Here is a 19780-nt window from a genome sequence, read left to right on the forward strand (position 1 = left end):
ACAGCATCTCATTTAATCCTCTCAAAACCATGTGAGGCAAGTATTATTAGCCCAAGAGACTCTGAAAAGTTAAGTAAATGTCCAATATCTCACTGTCAGGAATGAAAGACTCTGGATTCAAACCCAGGATTAAAAGATTAGACTCTTAACCAGTACATCATTGAAGCAAACCCCAAACCCTTCACAGGAGAAGATCCAAAACAGAATAGACTTTCTCCTTTAGTCATTCTGGTATAGGATGACTTTCATTTCCTTAGGATAATCTAGAGGTGAAAACAGTTCTGGGGATGTGCCCTTTAAGGTCATGTAAGGTATAGTTTTCCTTGTAGAGAATGAATTCAGTAATTCTCAACCAATCTCTGGGTGTCATGAGTTAAGAGAAAAAAAAATTCCCTTTAGGACCACTTATTAATTAAAGAAATAGATATACACGCTCCCTGCTAGGCACTAGGGAGACAGCAATACACGAAACATACTCACTCCCTGTTCTTATGGAGCCAACAATTGTGTGTGTGTGTGCGTGCTAAAAACAGATATTAAACAGTCACATAAATAAAGATCTCTTTACCAACTGTGATACAGTTCATAAAGACAAATTAGTGGATGTTATAAATTTATTCCTGGGAATGGGGCTAGTTTAGACCAGGGAGTCTAGAGAAGCTTCTCTGAGGAGGAGACATTTAGGTGACACCTCAAAGAGGGGTATGGACTAGAACAGAGTGGGAGGGCAAAAGCAGCTTGGTAGATTTACAGAAATAAACAGAAGCCATTGTGGCTGCAGTGTGATGAGTAAAGGGGCAAGTGGTAAGAACTAGACTAGAAAGGTGCATAACTGGTTAGAAACCTGAATTTTAAGCATTCTAGGTGAATAACAGAGTGAAGATTTTGGTGTAAAGAGGTGCCATAATCACGGGGATGCGGAGAAACGGGAACTCTCCTACACTGTTGGTGGGAATCCAAGCTGGTGCAGCCACTCTGGAAAACAGTATGGAGGTTCCTCAAAAAGTTGAATATAGAGCTACCATATGATCCAGCAATTGCACTACTGCGTATTTACCCCAAAGATACAAATGTAGGGATCTGAAGGGGTACATGCACCCCAATGTTTATAGCAATAGCCAAACTATGGAAAGAGCCAAGATGTCCATCAACAGATGAATGGATAAAGAAGATGTGGTGTATATATATATATAATGGAATATTATGCAGCCATCAAAAGGAATGAAATCTTGCCATTTGCAATGACGTGGATGGAACTGGAGGGTATTATGCTGAGCGAAATAAGTCAATCAGAGAAAGACATGTATCATATGACTCATTGATATGAGGAATTCTTAATCTCAGGAAACAAACTGAGGGTTGCTAGAGTGGTGGGGGGTGGGAGGGATGGGATGGCTGGGTGATAGACACTGGGGAGGGTATGTGCTATGGTGAGCACTGTGAATTGTGTTAAGATTGTTGAATCACAGACCTGTACCTCTGAAACAAATAATACATTATATGTTAAAAAGAAAAAGAAGAAGATAGCAGGAGGGGAAGAATGAAAGGGGAGAAATTGGAGGGGGAGATGAACCATGAGAGACTATGGACTCAGAAAAACAAACTGAGGGTTCTAGAGGGGAGGGGGGTGGGGGGATGGGTTGGCCTGGTGGTGGGTATTGAGGGCACATTCTGCATGGAGCACTGGGTGTTATGTGCAAACAATGAATCATGGAACACTACATCAAAAACTAATGATGTAATGTATGGTGATTAACATAACATAAAAAAAAAAAAAGAGGTGCCATAATCAAATGAGTACCTCGTACTTCCTCCGGATTGCTGACTGACTTCCATTTATGATTCAAAGCAGTGGACTGAAGAAGGGGTCACCAGCTGGTTTGATTTTGGGGGTCTGACTCCTTGATCAGTCTCAATGTGGAATGAGCGAATTCATAACAGACCAATCACTCAGTAATTGGTAAAATAATTCTTAAATACAGTGGTTTCCTCCCTTGCCTATCAAGATAGCCCCAGGTCAGAACACAGAATCAGTGATTTATTGATCAGTTAACTTGATCAGTGCAGATAACTAAATTGGATCAACATCCCTCAAAGCAATGTCTCTTTGGGTGGAAACATAAAATGTAGATATTACCTAAGTTTAAATAAAGTTAAAAATTTGACTCCAAACAGTTTCAGAGAGGGGTGCCTGGGTGGCTCAGTTGCTTAGGTATCTGACTCTTGATTTCAGCTCAGGTCATGTTCTCAGGGTTGTGAGATTGAGCCCTGCCTCAGGCTCAATGCTCAGCATGGATCCGCTGGGGATTCTGTCCTTCTGTCCCTCCACACACGGACCCCCTCCCCAATCTCACGCTCTCTCTCCCTCCAAAAAAAAAAAAAAAAAATCAGAGAAATGTTAATTGTCACAAATATATTCATTTGCTTTAAAAAAGAGAATAGTACTAGATATTACTAAATGGTTATAAATTCAGGAAAAACTCAATGTAGACTAATTTGGGTGAAGGGCATAATGAAATGGTAAAAAAAAAGTTGAAAAAGTAGAACATTTTTGAAGAAGTCCTGTTAGTTGGTAACTATTAGCTACTAGATATTCTTAGGTAATTTGTTAAAATATATAAGAATTATTTTATTTTATTTTTTAATTTTATTATGTTATGTTAGTCACCATACAATACATCATTGGTTTTTGATGTGGTGATCCACGATCCATTGTTTTCGTATAACACCCAGTGCTCCATGCAGTACGTGCCCTCCTTAATACCCATCACTGGGCTAAGAATTATTTTAAATGATATCATTGCTTATATTTTATTTTATTTTTAAATTGTTTTTAAAGATTTTATTTATTTATTTGACAGAGAGAGACATAGCAAGAGAGGTAACACAAGCAGGGGGAGTGGGAGAGGGAGAAGCAGGCTTCCCGCTGAGCAGGGAGCCCGATGCGGGGCTGGATCCCAGGACCCTGGGATCATGACCTGAGCCAAAGGCAGATGCTTAGGGACTGAGCCACCCAGGGGCCCCCACTGTTTATATTTTAATGAGTGCCCTTAAAGTGCTTAAGTATGCCTGAAAAAATTGGTTCCATTGGTATTCTAAATCTCAAGGCTTCAATCTTTGAGATTGTAACATTCAATCTTTGAGATTGCAATCTTTGCAACACTCATTTGCATTATCTTTGAAGAACAAATTTGGACCAAACAAAAGTATAATTCAGCTTATACCTGAATTATTACAAATTCCTTATTAATGTAGTCCAAATTAATAAGAATTTATTGCATCTAAAAAATGGAAATTTATGCAAAATACAACTACTCAGTGTTTAGATCTTTAGAAAACTAGCTTGAAGAGAATGTCTTTCAGATATTCAAAGTTTGTATTTTTTATCTAGGTCTGCACACTCAGTAATTCTACTCTGGCATTTTACAAATACAGATATTCATCATTTTCTCAGCATTTACAGATGTTAATGAATACCCCTTTCTATGACCATCTGTGTAAATGTATAAATTAAACCATAAAAAGAGGTTGTTGGTATTTTTAGTTTAAAAGTGCATATAGGGGGCGCCTGGGTGGCTCAGTCGGTTAAGCGACTGCCTTCGGCTCAGGTCATGATCCTGGAGTCCCTGGATCGAGTCCCGCATCGGGCTCCCTGCTCGGCGAGGAGCCTGCTTCTCCCTCTAACCCTCCCCCCTCTCATGTACTCTCTCTCTCTCATTCTCGCTCTCTCAAATAAATAAATAAATCTTTAAAAAAAATTAAAAAATAAAAGTGCATATAGGGCATTTTGTTGCCTTAAACAATTTACATTACAAAGCTATAACAACCAGCCCAATTAGTGAATCTATCCTTTCCATTCCTCATGAATGGTATAAGAAAAGCCAATAAAAAATCATGACATAAACAAATAAATCAACGCATAAAAGAATTCCATAGGTGTCTCTCAAATAATACAGAGTGATATTTCTTTCCAGAGCAAAAACCAGGTAATCACCCAAGCTCACAGGTCAGAGATATGGAAAGCTACATATCAGAGGACACTCAGTGGGCAGGATCAAAGATAAAAAGAAAACTGCTTGCTGATTTTAAGTCCGCACTACACATTTTGTATGTTGAATGTAACATGCATTTAAGGCAGAATTATAATTCCTATAAATTGAATAACAAATGTCAATAGTGTACTGAAAGTGAAGCTGCCTACCTCAGGTCCAGGAAATAAGGGGTTGTCCTGTCTGTAAATAATTTAAAAGTAATAATAAAATTTTCAGACTAAGTGGCCAATACAGTGAAGATGTAGGTGTCAAGAGTGGCCGTCATCAAGTGCAGACCTCCTCCTTCTGACTAAATACCAATACGTGCTGGCAATTCCAGATATGGTTATAAAATAATCTTCCTGAAAATCAAAGTTGTTCATCTACATTCAAAACAATTGCTGTGGTTATGGCTGAATTTTAATAATATATATGCAAACAAAATCAGCACATTTTTGTCACTTCTCTTTTAATTAACTACATGGAAGTTAATGTAGAGAACCTGCAGTTATAGAATTGAACTTCCAGCGCACAATGACTCTGCTAACCTGTTATTTTGTAAGTAAGTTCCTACTGGTTAAAAATCATTTAAGTTCATGCATTGCAGATGTAGTTCAAGTTTGTAAACCCCGTGCAGTTTATATCCTGGCATTTCAACAGTTGATCTGAATTAATGATGCTGGCAAAGTGATTGTAAAGACAAAGAAATTGAACTTGACATACTTCAGTTCTCTCATTTTACATGATTGCTTAGAATTTTTATTTGTGTTTAAAATTTAGGAGTGAGAGTATCTACTGTGAGTGCATTATTCTTGCTTGGTAAATATGAATTTTAGCTTATACATGACATATTATACTGATTTTATAAGTTAATGTCTTTAAAATTGAAATTTATGCTTCCTTTAAAAGTTATGTGCTTTAAAACTAAGCAATGAAGAGGAACATAAACTATCAGTGGCACAATTTACTACATATGCAAATTGCATATTTTGTGTAATTTTGATTTTTATTATAATTCACTTATTTGTTATTATAATATTATTCATTACTGTGACAGAATAATATGCAGGTTTAAGTTTTTTCTCATTTAAAAATACATTAATATAAGTAAAAAGAATCAATCCTTTCCTTTTTCCTTTTTTGTACTGTAATATTAAGTGGTCTAGTAATATATTAAAACTTTAAAAAGTCTCTGAGTTTTTTTCTGGCTTTTGTTTATTTTTTTATTATTATTTTTAAAGATTGTATTTATTTATTTGAAGGAGAGAGAGAGTGAAAAAGAGAGAGCAGGAGGGGACAGGCAGAGGGAGAGGGAGAAGCAGGTTCCCCGCTGAGCAGGGAGCCCAATGTGGGGCTCAATCCTGGGACCCCTGGATCATGACCTGAGCCGAAGGTAGATGCTTAACCGACTGAGCCACCCAGGCATCCCTGGCTTTTATTACTATTTATGTAAATTCATATTTTTTCTGAAAGTGACTGTTCTATAGAGGGGATATTAAAATTACCTGCTTCCGGTGTCAGATGTGTTAGATATACCACTGATAAAGTAATACGGTTTTATTTATAAGAGCTAAAATACACTTCTATCTGAAGGAAACACAAATTAGTAAGAGTCAAATCAGATTCTCTGCTCCCCAAAGTCATAACCTTAACAGAGTGACTTATTCTTGGGAGTTCCTGTTCATCAGAATTGTTCTCTGAGTAGTGAATACAACATTTGCTCTCCACGTGCCCTAGAAGACAGAACTGAAGAGAGAAAAAAAGACCAAGGTTTCGTTTCTTTTTCTTTTCCTTTCCTTTCCTTTCCTTTCCTTTCCTTTCCCTTTCCCTTTCCCTTTCCCTTTCCCTTTCCTGTCCTTTCTGTTCCTTTTCCTTTCCCTCTTCTTTCCTTCCTTCCTATTCTTTCTTCTTTCTTTCAAGACTTAGGTAAGATGAAATACTAGCCACTAAAAATCATTAAATCCTGGAACATTTTGCCAAAGGAAGCTGTGGAACATTCACTCTGTGAGAATGAAAGAGACAATCACTTTAATCATCATCTTAAATAATCGTGGTTTCAGCTATGCAGATAGGCAAAATTTTGCATAATTTTGGAGTGTTCATGGACCCCCTGTGGCCTGTACATAGATTGCATCCTTAAGAAGTCCAATCTGTTTTAGCTCTAGTATTTTATAATTCTTCAAGTCTCTCTCTCTCTCTCATCCTGACCATTTCTCAAGCTTTTCTTGTCTTCTTTTTGTAAAGATTTTATTTATTTATTTGAGAGAGAGAGAGAGCGCCAGCGAGTGAGCACACAAGCAGGGGGAGAGGCAGAGGGAGAAACAGACTCCCCACTGAGCAGGAAGCCTGACCTGGGGGGGGTCCCCTCTATGTGGAGTTCGTTCCCAGGACACTGAAATCACGACCTGAGCCGAAGGCAGACGCATAGCCATCTGAGCCACCCAGGTGCCCCTCTCTCAAGCTTTCCATAGTTTCATGAACCTAATTTCAGAATCACGAACCTCTGTGCAAATACAGAGATAATATAGGTGGAGAGTATCTACTATAGAGCCTGGAAGAAAAACAGGCATCCATCAAATGCTAACTTTCTGAGTGTGGTTATTCCAGCCCATGTGCTGGAATCCTTTTCTAGATTTATATTACCCTACAGTTAACATTATACAGTTTAGTGGTGTTTCTAAGTGTATTTGTTTCCCTAGTAAGATAATTGGGTCTATGAGGATGGGGAAACTGTCTTCTATTTCTGGAATCCTCCTTTCTGGGCAGGAACTATTTTGACACTCTTCTGTCTCTGATTAAGTTCACCGCTTCTTTATTCTCCTTGAAGAAGTCACATTAACAAGCAACACTATTTTTTCCAACAAAGATCCCTACCTTGAAATTTTAGAAATTGGCTAAAGCAATGCTTCCTCATATGCTATTATCCCCTGCCCTCAACATGAGCCATGTATCATAAAATTCCAGTCAGGTTTTCCCCCCAAAACTGATCTTTATGCTGACCCACCATATCTAAAGTTCTTTGGCCTCTAGAGCAAATGATATCACATGTTATTCAAATTCCTGCTTGAGAGATGAAAGTAGCTAGAAGTTACCTCTTTTGTAGGATGTTCTGAACTGTATTAAATCAGCCACTTGCTTGAAAGCAATGGAGTAGACAAATTTACTTTTTGTTGCATCCAGCTTTTTTGTTTTGTTTTTGTCTTACATTAGTGATACCTTTTTCTTGTTGTAAAGGTTGTGAAATTTATAGCCTATTGCCTACACAGGCATACAGAATATAAGACAAGCTATGGGGAACCAAACATGTCCTACATAAAGCCTGAATATAAACTTTAAACCAGCAGCTAGTTATTTAGGAAACTTACAGGTGTTCAGCCTCAAAATTCTACCTGATTTCTAATTATATGTTAAATAAATTTTTAACTGAAGAATACCAAACCACAAAAATTGAGGGAAACACAATCTTACTGTTAAGGATTCCACAACCAATCTAAACTAAAGAAAAATCCATACCTAGCAAAGAAGGAAAATACTCAAGCCTTCAACAATCTTCCTCAACCCCCAAGTGGCAAGAGAACTCTTAGATGACAAAAATCACCAACAAAATGACTCGAAAATGCCTTCAGGATTCTTTTACTTTTGCCTACAAGAATTACTAACACAGGGATTTTACACAGGAAAAAAGAAGTCCCACAGTGTTTTTTAAAGGTGTTATTAATACTTGGTCACCAGGGGAGCCTGGGTGGTTGAGTTGCGTGAGTGTCCAACTCTTGGTTTCAGCTCAGGTCATGAACTCAGGTCCTGGGATCAAGCCCCTTGTCAGGTTCTGTGCTCACCCCAGAGTCTGTCTGGGTCTCTCTCCCTCTCCCTCTGCCCACCCCGCCTCCCCGTGGGCTCTCTCTCTCTCCTCCCACTCTTAAATAAATAAATAAGTAAGTAAGTAAGTAAGTAAGTAAGTAAATAAATAAATAAATAAATAAAATCTTTAAAATGTATAAAGTTCTTTAAAAAAATTTGCTCAGCAAACCTGTATTTAATGGAAATGTACCAAAGCTTGTAGTACTGATAGTGAATTGTAGATATGGAATGGTTTCTGTTAAGAATGTATTCTGATATGTGGGGGTGGTTTTTGGTACTTTCCTTGTAACATTCATACTTGCTATTATTCTTCACAGCATCATATTGGCTGATCATCCTAACTTTGAATATTATTGAACACGTATGAATACCTGAAGTAGCATGTCATGTGAGGCATTATGAATTTTAAGAAAAGTCAGAAAAATATTGAATTACTTGTGTTGCATAATTTCCTCATTAGTTAAATATAAGATCTGATGAGTCTTAAGTCATAATGCTCACTTAAAATGTTTATTTATTTATTTATTTATTTATTTTAGAGAGGGAGAAAGAGAGCGAGCACAAGCTGGGGGCCAGGGGGAGAGGGACAAGGAGACTTTGCTGACTCAGGGCTCAATCCCAGGTCCCTGAGATCATGACCTGAGCCGAAATCAAGAGTCAGACACTTAACTGACTGAGCCACCCAGGCGCCCCTAATGCTTACCTTTTTAAAAACTTCACTTTTATCCTAGTCTTTCCTTCAGTGATGAATTTAAAATCGATTCTAAATTATCCAAATATACATTTAAAATAAGGGAGTGCTGAGAAAGACTGACATTTTTGTAATATTGTCTGCCTACTTTGGATGCAAGTTTTTTTTTTTAATTTAATAAGTAACTACTATATGCTTCAAAAAAGCTGACTACACTTTGTTAAGAGCTTTGTTAAGCAGAGTTATTGAAGACAACTTTGAGCTCGGCATGTTCCTTTTCCCTAGAACCATGCTATATTTCTGTCAAGTTGAAGCAAAAAATGTTCATCATTGTGTCAGCTCTGTCTGCAAAGCAGAGAATTACCTTCCCAAGCTCCTGAGATTTATACTTTTAATTACCTCCTATCTGCTTCGCTACCCTCCACACCTAAGAATCAATATAAATAGTCTTATTTATGGGAAAAATGTAAAATGTTTGACAAAAACAGGCTATTATTTTCTAGATTTCCATTTGATGCTATTCATTCCTTCTATCTTCAGTGACTGTTTCTTGAGAGAATCAATTGGCTTTTCAAACTTACAAAATTATTCATTTATCTAATAATTTGTACTGCTTAATAACAAATAGTTGTAAAATTTGCAACTAGCTTTTAGGGTCCCAACCCAGCAATGAGATTGTTATCACCTTGGCATCTCTTTATTTACTCATCGGCTGCAGAATTCAGTTTAAGTATGGTTTTCTCCAAAACCCTTCATCATAAACTCACTTCTGTGAAGACCAACTCCCATGGCTTACTTCATTTCTGAATGGGAGGTCACTATTAACATAGGCAAAACCTAGCCACTGAGGCATGGTACTTTTAAAACTGCCCCTCATGTTTTATCAGCATCAATTCTTTAAAACAAAACCCAACAAATTATATATATAATTATACATTGTGTTTATATAATTTATATGATTTATAAATATAAACATAGAATAAATGAAGAGGCTAAGAAAGCTGCTATCTGGAGGACTTTTTTTTGTTGTAAGATTTTGTTTATTTATCTGTCAGAAAGAGAGAGAGGACAAGCAGGGAAAGCAGCAAGCAGAGGGAGAAGCAGACTCCCCGCTGAGCAGGGAGCCCGATGCAGGACTCGATCCCCGGACCCTGGGATCACGACCTGAGCTGAAGGCAGCTGCTTAACCGACTGAGCCACTCAGGCTTCCCTATCTGGAGGACTTTAAGAGAAATAGAGCAGATGTGTATGGGTGCAGGCCATGGTTGTCTGTATAGGTGGGAGGAGGGAACGGTTAACAGTTGATCTGTAGAATCAATCCAGGTAGGTAGTTGTCGGATGTATGGGACCGTGGTGATGTAGGGAGGGTCAAATATTGAAACAAGAATGCTCAAAGCTTTCCTTGAGATATTGGTTGGGGTAATGCACTACCAAATGCAATGTCTGAGAATTCAGGAAATACAGGACAAACTGATTTCTTTTTACATAGTATGCCGGTTAGAGTTTCAAATAATATGCTCAATGTGTTTGTTTTGTTTTGCTTTTTTGTTTTTACCTGCTAGATAATTTTTCAAGTGAAGTGCCTCTGGATTTAAAGCAATGAATCCAGTTATAAACCTCAAGTTTCATGAAGGCACTACGGATGTCCCAGAATGAAAGGAAAAACAGTGTATTTGTTGTACTTCTGTGCCCGAGAAAGAGGAAGAAGGGGAGGTAGAGAAGAGGTTGAAGAGTGGTGGGGTGAAAGCAGGTAGAGAACAAAGGAAGGAGGAATGCAGTTGTTAGTAGAAGAGAACTTATTCTGACAAGCAAAGGGGAACACCGATAACTCATGGACAGGATTTCTGGAGTTAAAAGCAAGCACTAGGCAGCCAGTAGCAAAAGTGGAATCCCCTGGAAGAATGAGATATGGTGACTCCTAAAGAGCTTGTAGCTGCCCTTGCGGCTGAGTGCCTCTTCCGCTTTTGCTGCAGGGGACATCGGGTTTCTGTTTGCCGGGTGCTCAGGCCTTCCCAGGGAAGGTAGGGCAGCTGCTGCAGGGACTTGCGAGCCCACGGCAGCTGGTGGAGAGGTGGAGTGAAGCCCGGTGGCCAAAGGGGATGGAGGGTCAGCCGAGAGCACATGGAAGGGGTGTTTATGTGGGACCCAGAGTTGTGGCTTTCTCCCTAATCTCATGACTGCTGAAATCTCTGCTGGATGACGGAGGACGCCAGGGCTTCTAGCAGAACCCCCGCGAAAGCCTCTGAAGTGGCAGATGGTGGATGGGGGCAGTTTGTTTATGCAAGACAGATAATTTGTATCGCACTCTGTGAACTGCTGAAGAAATCAGGAAGTGGACATATGATTAAAATAAAAGAGAGAGAGAGAGAGAGAGAGAGAGAGGTCGAAAGAACCAGGAGGGTGTACTTAAACAATCTTATCCAAAGGAAAATTGCGGAAGGCCGAGGAAAGGCCGAGCCGGCATACTGGTCACCCACCAAGTGCAGTCCTGGGGGAATTGAGGGGATCCCTGAATGACTGCATATCCTGAAATTTCAGACAGATTTACAGTCAAGAATAGGGGAGTCAGGTCACCCACCCAAATGTTCACACAAATGGTTGGTCAACCTGACATTTTAACTTCTAAGCAAACTCTTAATTTCCTGTCCATTTGTACGTAGTACAACTGAAATCAATGAGATGACATGAGGTCATTTGTTTAGGCCTTGAGACATGAGGAAATAGAACACAGCAAAAAGACCAGTGGGCGAAAATGAGAGGTAGAGCTATTTGGAAAACCAAAGTCCAAAAACCTTAACAAAGACAAAGAACAACACAACAGAATTAAAAGCCTGGAGAAACCACCACATAAGATAAAATAAAGAAATGCGAACTGTAAGTGATAAGAAGTTTATAGTGCTCTTCAAAGGTAATACTGTAAATTTGGAACATCAAATGGGTTAGCTCCAAATGAGTAATGAAAGCTTGTGGGGTCAGCAATTAGGGACACTGCATCTATGCTTAATCAATTGTGGTATTAATGCTAAGTATCAAAATTTCAGGGTCAATTCCTAAATTAGAGTACATAAAACTTGATTAAAAAGATCATTATGCTCTCGTTTCGATTTGCCTGCAAAGCATAAAGGACCCAGTAGTGTATTAAGGGTATTTATGATTAACCGTGTTCTGAGATAATAATAATAAAAGGAGATCATCTCTATTTTTAAATCAAGTTGCCCTGATTTTGTGTAAGATCTGTTTAAGGATCAGTTTCCTTTATTCTTCTGCTACTATCATCCAAAGAATTGAAATTAATATGCAAATCAGAAAATATTTGGGATCTGCCAACTTTCAACCTAGCCCAAAAGAGAAACATTAGCCTTAAAAAATATTTTAGAAGTCTACGTTAGCTCTTGTTTCTGGTCTTTTCACATGAAACCTGAAAGCCCAATAATTTTGAGTCTTTTTTAAGGCCAAGTACAGAACAGGATATAGACCTATTTCCTTGGCAAGGCTTACCTCTAGAAATGCATTTCCCAGCTAAAGGGTAAAGATTCAGATTTAGGCTTATCAGTTTATGAGCCCACTATAGTTGCAGTGTACTCATTTGTTGGAGAAGAAACGGGCATTCAGGCTTAGGACAACTTCACTCAGCGCTGAGCTTAAGCCATGTTAGGGAAAAAAAGGTGGCCAAGAAGAAACTAGGGATTTGGGTGCTGCACAAATTTGTGCAAATGTCTGGGACTCAGTTGGAAAGACATACTATTCCTGGACTGCAGTGCCTGCCCCTGGCAAAGCTAATAGTGTTAATTTGTAAAGGTTCATTTGGGAAATGTTTCTGATTAATGCTTGCTCATTTGCATAACAGTATATTATGTAAATAAAGCTGTAGCCTTTTGCTTTCCAACAGCGGAGTTCTACTGAGAAGATAAAAGCTGGACAAAGGGGGCTACGGGACACTTAAACTAGGTCACATTGAATTTTAATGCATGAAGCCAGCCCCGGTACATTTTACATGGCTAATGGAGAACTGTGGAATGCAGTCTGTTTACTGTGCAAATCTGCCTTCCAGATTTTTCAATAAACATATTTTCTACACTGAAGAGTGAAGCCAATTCAGTCTCAGGCTGATTTAGAAATGTTATTAAAGAAAATAAGGATGAGCATCTTCTTAATTCTTACATTAAAATGTAAATAGGGTAATTATAAAATAATAAACTCTCCCCCAAATAAAAAAATGCTGTTTCAGAGCTCAGATTATAGCACCATTACTAAACACTGAGAACATGTATATGTCACACTTGTGAATCTGCCATCCAGACTTTGTGGCTTTACTGCCCAGAGTCTAAGCATGACTGAGAAATTTAATTTCTTTCTCCATTATCAACAGAACTTTTGAGCGGTGACAAGGAAGCTGGTGGTCACATGCTCACCTGTGTACATTTCTCCACGTCCCTATTAGTAAATACAAAGAAAATCACTGACATCAAATGAAACTCAAGTCAAAGGTGAACCTACTCCCAGAGCGATTCTGGGGCAGAGACAGAAGGCCGGCACACCTCCCGTAACCCAACCCTGACACAAATGAAAAACAAAACTCTTAGTCATTCTTTTTGGGTCCTAGTTATTCCACCTGTAAGGCGGAGGTATTTATACCCTGTCCTTCATTCATTCATTCATTTATTTATTTATAAATTTTTTAACTTAAATTCAATTATTTATTTATTTAAAAAATTTTAACTTAAATTCAATTAACATATATTATTGGTTTCAGAGGTAGAGGTCAGTGATTCATCCATCATATATAATACACAGTGCTCATTACATCACGTTCCCTCCTTAATGTCCATCCCCTAGTTGCCCCAGGCCCAAACTCCCTCCCCTCCAGGAACTCTCAGTTTGTTTCCTATGATTAAGAGTCTCTTATGGTTTGTCTCCCTCTCTGATTTCGTCTTGTTTTATTTTTTTCCTCTCTTCCCCTATGACCCTCTGTTTTGTTTCTTAAATTCCACATATGAGTGAGATCATATGATACTTGTCTTTCTCTGATGGACTTATTTTGCTTAGCATAATACCCCCTAGTTCCATCCGTTGCAAATGGCAAGATTTCATTTTTTTGATGGCTGAGTAGTATTCCATTGTGTGTGTGTGTGTGTGTGTGTGTGTGTGTGTGTGTGTGTATACACCACATCTTCTTTATCCATTCATTTGTCAATGGACATCTGGGCTCTTTCCCTGGTTTGGCTATTGTGGACATTGCTGCTATAAACACTGGGGTGCAGGTGCCCCTTCAGATCACTACATTTGTATCTTTGGGGTAAATATCTAGTAGTGCAATTGCTGTATACCCTGTCCTTTTTTTAAAAAAATTAATTTATTTTTTTGGATGTAGTGTTCCTTCTAACAGAAATTCCATGGAAATGCTTTAATCATAGAGCTGGAATGATCCTCTCAAAGATCATGTAGTCTATTTTAGGTTATAACAGAAGAGGAAACTGAGGTCCACAGTGGTGAAGTGATTTATCAAGTTCAAAATTAGTATTTAAATCACCTTCAGGGACTCTTTTTTTTTTAAGATTTTATTTATTTGCGAGAGAGACAATGAGAGACAGCATGAGAGGGAGGAGGGTCAGAGGGAGAAGCAGACTCCCTGCTGAGCAGGGAGCCCGATGCGGGACTCGATCCCAGGACTCCAGGATCATGACCTGAGCCGAAGGCAGTCACCCAACCAACTGAGCCACCCAGGCGCCCCACCTTCAGGGACTCTTAATCCAAGATTCTATACTGCATGGCTTCTCAATGTATGGACTCATAAAAATATAAAACAGAAGACTTGCTATGTGAGTGTAGAAATTTGGATAATAACTATGTAAAACTATTAAATATACTTGGATCTATTTTAGCATTTATTATTCTGTGTTTTCTTGTAAAAGTTCTTTAATTATTATACCTTAAATTGAGTAGTAATATTGTAGCTCAATTTAGTTTGCATTTATGTCTCTATCATTAATTAGTCTTCTACTTACAAAATATTTCATGGCTCCTATCATGCTGATTTTTTTTTCTAGTCAGGGTTACTGAGGTATACTTTATATACAGTAAAATTCCTTTTGAGGTATTTAGTTGTATGAGTTTTGAAAAACAAAAACAGTTGTGTCACCACCACAAAAATGAAGATATAGAATATTTTCATCACTTGAAAAAGCTCCCTCTTACCCCTTACACCCTTTGTAGTTGATTCCCTAACCTCACCCTCAGTCCTTGTTCACTACTGATCTGATTTCTGTTACCATAGTTTTGTCTTTTGCAGAAAGTTATATAAGCAAAATCATATAGTACATAGTCTTTGCGTCCAATTTCTTTCATTTAGCATACTGTCTTTGAGATTCTCCCATTGTGTAGGATGTTATCAGTACACTATTTCTTTTATTGCTAAGCAGTATTCCATTGTATGTCTATATTTTGTTTGTTGATCCACTCATCAGATGATAGACATTTGGGTCAATTCCAGTTTGAGGCAGTTATGCATAAAGCAGTAGCTTTATAAAAGGTACATATGTACAAACATAAGTTTTCATTTCTCCTAGATAAATACCTAAAAGCTGGATTGCTGGGTTGTATGGAAAATGTATCTAAACTTCCTAAAAATTTCTTACAAATAACTATTAAACTATTTTCCAAAGTCCCTGCACCATTTTGTATTTCTACTAACAACAAATGAGAGTTCCAGTTGCCCCCATCCTTGTCACTTGGTATTATCAATTTGTTTAATTTCCATCATTTTAATAGGTGGAGGGGTATCTAATTGTGGTCTGCACTTCCTTAATGGCTAATGATATTGAACACTGTTTTGCATACTTATCTGTCATTCATTTTTCTTCTTTGGTAAAATGCCTGTTCAAATCATTTGCCCACTTATTATTCATTATTGAGTTGTAAGTTATTTAAATATTTTGTATATAAGACATATGTTTTATATTATTTTCTCCCAGTCTATAACTTTTCATTTTCTTAACAGTATAACAGTGTCATTTGAAGAGAAATTTTTAATTTTGATGATGTCTAATATATCAATATTTTTATAGTTCATACTTTTTAAAAAAGATTTTATTTATTTATTTATTTATTTATTTATTTATTTATTTATTTATTTATTTGCATTTGTGGGGAAAAGGGACAGGCAGACTCCACGTTGAGCCAGAGCCCAATGTGGGGCTCGATCCCACCACCCTGGGTCATGACCTGAGCCAAAATCTAGAGTTGGATGCTTAATGGACTGAGCCACCCAGGTGCCCCTATAGTTCAAACTTTTTGTTTCCTAAGAAACCTTTTGCCTAATTCAAGGTCACATAGAGTTCCTCCTGTGTTTTCTTCTTGAAGTTTTTTACTTTTCAATTTATAGTTATATATATAATCTATATATATAGATGAGGGGTGCCTGGATGGCTCAGATGGTTAAGCGTCTGCCTTCGGCTCACGTCATGATCTCAGGGTCCTGGGATCGAGCCCAGCACTGGGCTCCCTGCTTGGCGGGAAGCCTGCTTCTCCCTCTCCCTCTACCGTTCCCCCTGCTTGTGCTCTCTTGCTCTCTCTGTCAAATAAATAAATAAAATCTTAAAAAAAAATAATCCATTTGAGTTAATTTTGGAATTTTGTGTGAAACAGCCGTCAAGGTTCTTTTTCTAAATTTACATGTGGTTATCCAATCACACTATTTGTTGCAAAGATTAACCTTTCTCCATTGAATTGTCACTGCAACTTTGTGGAAGATCAACTCACCATATAGCTTTAGGTCTATTTCTGGATTCTATTCTGTTCCACTGATCAACGTATCTACTATTCTTTCACCAATATTACAGTCTTGACTGCTGTAGGTTTTAAGGTAATTATTGAAATCAAGGAGTAAGGTCCTCAAAATTTGTTCTTAAAAAAAAAAAAAAGCTTTGGCTAGTTTAGGGTTTTTCTTTTCTTTCTTTTTTTTTTTTTTTTAAAGATTTTATTTATTTGACAGAGAGAGACACAGCGAGAGAGGGAACACAAGCAGGGGGAGTGGGAGAGGGAGAAGCAGGCTTCCCGCTGAGCAGGGAGCCCGATGCGGGGCTCGATCCCAGGACCCTGGGATCATGACCCGAGCCGAAGGCAGATGCTTAACGACTGAGCCACCCAGGCGCCCCTAGGGTTTTTCTTTTCTATATAATTTAAGAAATAGCTTGGCATTTTCTACAAAAATGCTTTCTGGGATTTTGATTGGAATTGTGCAGGGTCTGTAGATGAATCTGGGGACAGCTGGCAATGTTGAGACTTTGAATGAATTGATACCATATATTTCTCAATTTTTTAAGGAACACTTTAATTCTTGAATAGGGAGTTGAGAAAGATTCTATCAAGTGCCAAAAAAATTCATTGGACTTTTGATGAAAATTGCATTAAATATACTTCTACAAATCATGTTCAACATGATAAAAACACTCTTTTCCAATGACTATAATTTTTATTATGTTTCCTATGTGGAATTATAAAAACATTTACTGGTATATGCAAACAAGAGTGTTTATTGTTTTAGTATTTGCAAAAAAACATGAATCTTGGAACATGTTCTTTGGAAGATGGCTTCTGAGGTGGAGTAACTCAGGAAATAACACATATAATATATAGCTCCAGATTCAGATTTGCATTGATCATTGGCTTTACTTGGTAATTGAGTATTACAAACATTCTAATATTATTTATTTTAATTTCATGTTATCTTACTCCTACACTTAAAACTCTACTTTAATAAATGATTTATACCCTTTTCTTGTTATCTTTTTTTTTTAGCATGATGGTTATGCTGGCCAGATAAAATAATTTATAAAAATTTCCCTGCATTTCCATGTTCTGGGGAATATAAATTGTGTAATAAATTATTCCCTTGGGTATTTAATATGATTTGACATACACACATGAAATGTGACACTTGTTATAAAGAGAAATAGCAATAGTTTTCTTCAGCATTCATTGCATTTTAAACTTTTAAAAAAATATTTTCTGCTATTTAGCGATTTTTGAAAAGTAAATATCATTGGCAAAATTAAGCATAAAATGATATGGGTGAGATTGATTACATGGAGGAATTCTTGATTTTTGATATTAGCCACTCTATTGCTCAAGTTTCTAATGCTGAATCTGAATCCCTGGAAAATCTGGCACACTGAAGTAAGTGGGCCACCAATGGGAGTGGCTGCTGGAGGCTATGTAAATATGAAGAGATGTACATATTCAGAACAATCAGACTTTCAGCTTGACAGACTACAGAGAACAATGAAAAGGTGATACTCACATCCGAATTAAAGCGAAGCTGACAGACATTACAAGAAATAACTTGTTTCTTCTTTGGGGGAATGGATACTCCAAAAGTGTGGTTAATGACTGCTTTTTGCACAGGATCCATCTGAAGAGCAAATGATAAAATAGTCAGTGTATAGCTTCAAAGGATAGACAGTAGTATGAGCAAGTAAAAGTAGCTGTATTATTCCTTAAGGTTTTAAATATTAGTTCCCAAAGAGGGATAATAAAGAATCTCATTCAATAATGAGGTATTTGTTTCCAGGAGTTAAAAACAAGAACAAAAAACTGGCTTGAAATAATAACCGCCCCCCCCAATCACAGGAGAATCACATCATCTCAAGAAATCTTATACCTATATAAGGAACCTTGAAACAACTTAAAAGAATCATAAAACAAGAAAACTTAAGATCCAAAGTTCAGGGTTCAAATTCACTTGTTAATGCTTTCCCTATATGAGGTGATGATATGTAAGATGGTCTGAAATAACCTGTGACAGTTATTACACATATATTCCAGTTTCTCAATTTTTGATTTATGGCAAAGTTATAAATGACAGGCTCATATCACAACATAGAAACTACTGATCTTTATTTTAAAATAATTTATTACGTTTCATGCACTATAAATTGAAATCCATCTTACTTGAAATGCATGTCACAATTGTACACTCAAAAACCCATAGCAGATTGATTAACATGCAACCTTTGTCCAGATATTGATCAAGTAAAGTTTTGACTTTTTGTTGTCTGATTGCTGAGGCTAGGACTTCTAGTACTATGTTGAACAACAGTGGTGAGAGTGGGCATCCCTATCGTGTTCCTGACCTTAGGGGAAAAGTTCTCAGTTTTTCCCCAACAGAATGATATTTGCTGTGGGTTTTTCATAGATGGCTTTTAAGATATTGAGGTATGTTCCCTTTATCCCTACACTGTGGAGAGTTTTAATCAAGAAAGGATATTAGCCACTCTATTGCTCACTCTATTGTATTTTGTCAAAGGCTTTTTCTGCAGCAATTGAGAAGATCATATGGTTCTTATCCTTTCTTTCATAATCAGACAACAGAAAGAAATAAAAGGCATTCAAATTGGCAAAGAAGAAGTCAAACTCTCATTCTTCGCAGATGACATGATACTCTATGTGGAAAACCCAAAAGACTCCACCCTAAAATTGCTAGAACTCATACAGCAATTCAGCAACATGGCAGGATATAAAATCAATGCACAGAAATCAGTGGCATTACTATACACTAACAGTGAGACAGAAGACAGAGAAATTAAGGGGTCGATCCCATTTACAATTGCACCAAAACCCACAGGATACCTAGGAATAAACCTAACCGAAGAGGTAAAGGATGTATACTCTAAAAACTACAGAACATTTATGAAAGAAATTGAGGAAGACACAAAGAAATGGAAAAACATTCCATGCTCATGGATTGGAAGAACAAATATTGTTAAAATGTCTATGCTACCCAGAGCAATCTACACATTTAATGTAATCCCTATCAAAATACCATTGACATTTTTCCCAAGCTGGAACAAATAATCCTAAAATTTGTATGGAACCAGAAAAGACCCCGAATAGCCAGAGGAATGTTGAAAACGAAAACCAAAGCTGGTGGCATCACAATGCCAGACTTCAAAGTATATTACAAAGCTGTAATCATCAAGTCAGCATGGTACTGGCACAAAAACAGACACATAGATCAATGGAACAGAATAGAGAGCCCAGAAATGGCTCCTCAACTCTATGGTCAACTAAGCTTCGACAAAGCAGGAAAGAATATCCAGTGGAAAAAGGACAGTCTCTTCAACAAATGGTGTTGGGAAAATTGGACAGCCACATGCAGAAGAATGAAACTGGACCATGTCCTTACACCACACACAAAAATAGA

General features: G+C 37.5%; 1 protein-coding gene across 9 annotated transcripts in view; it reads right to left on the reverse strand.

Moving 5' to 3' along the window:
• Positions 1-19780, reverse strand: part of ZNF385B (zinc finger protein 385B) — a 396676-nt gene that overhangs the window by 42331 nt on the left and 334565 nt on the right. For all 9 annotated transcript variants that reach the window (XM_045868424.3, XM_045868423.3, XM_054506110.2 and 6 more), the window contains one exon: positions 17879-17989. In XM_045868424.3, coding sequence (XP_045724380.1) covers positions 17879-17989 — 111 coding nt within the window. The remainder of the gene's footprint in view (positions 1-17878; positions 17990-19780) is intronic.

The sequence above is a fragment of the Mirounga angustirostris genome, unplaced genomic scaffold (assembly GCF_029215605.1).
Source record: "Mirounga angustirostris isolate CCGP_5_RB_7025 unplaced genomic scaffold, mMirAng1.0.hap1 SCAF_3, whole genome shotgun sequence".
NCBI lineage: Eukaryota > Metazoa > Chordata > Mammalia > Carnivora > Phocidae > Mirounga > Mirounga angustirostris.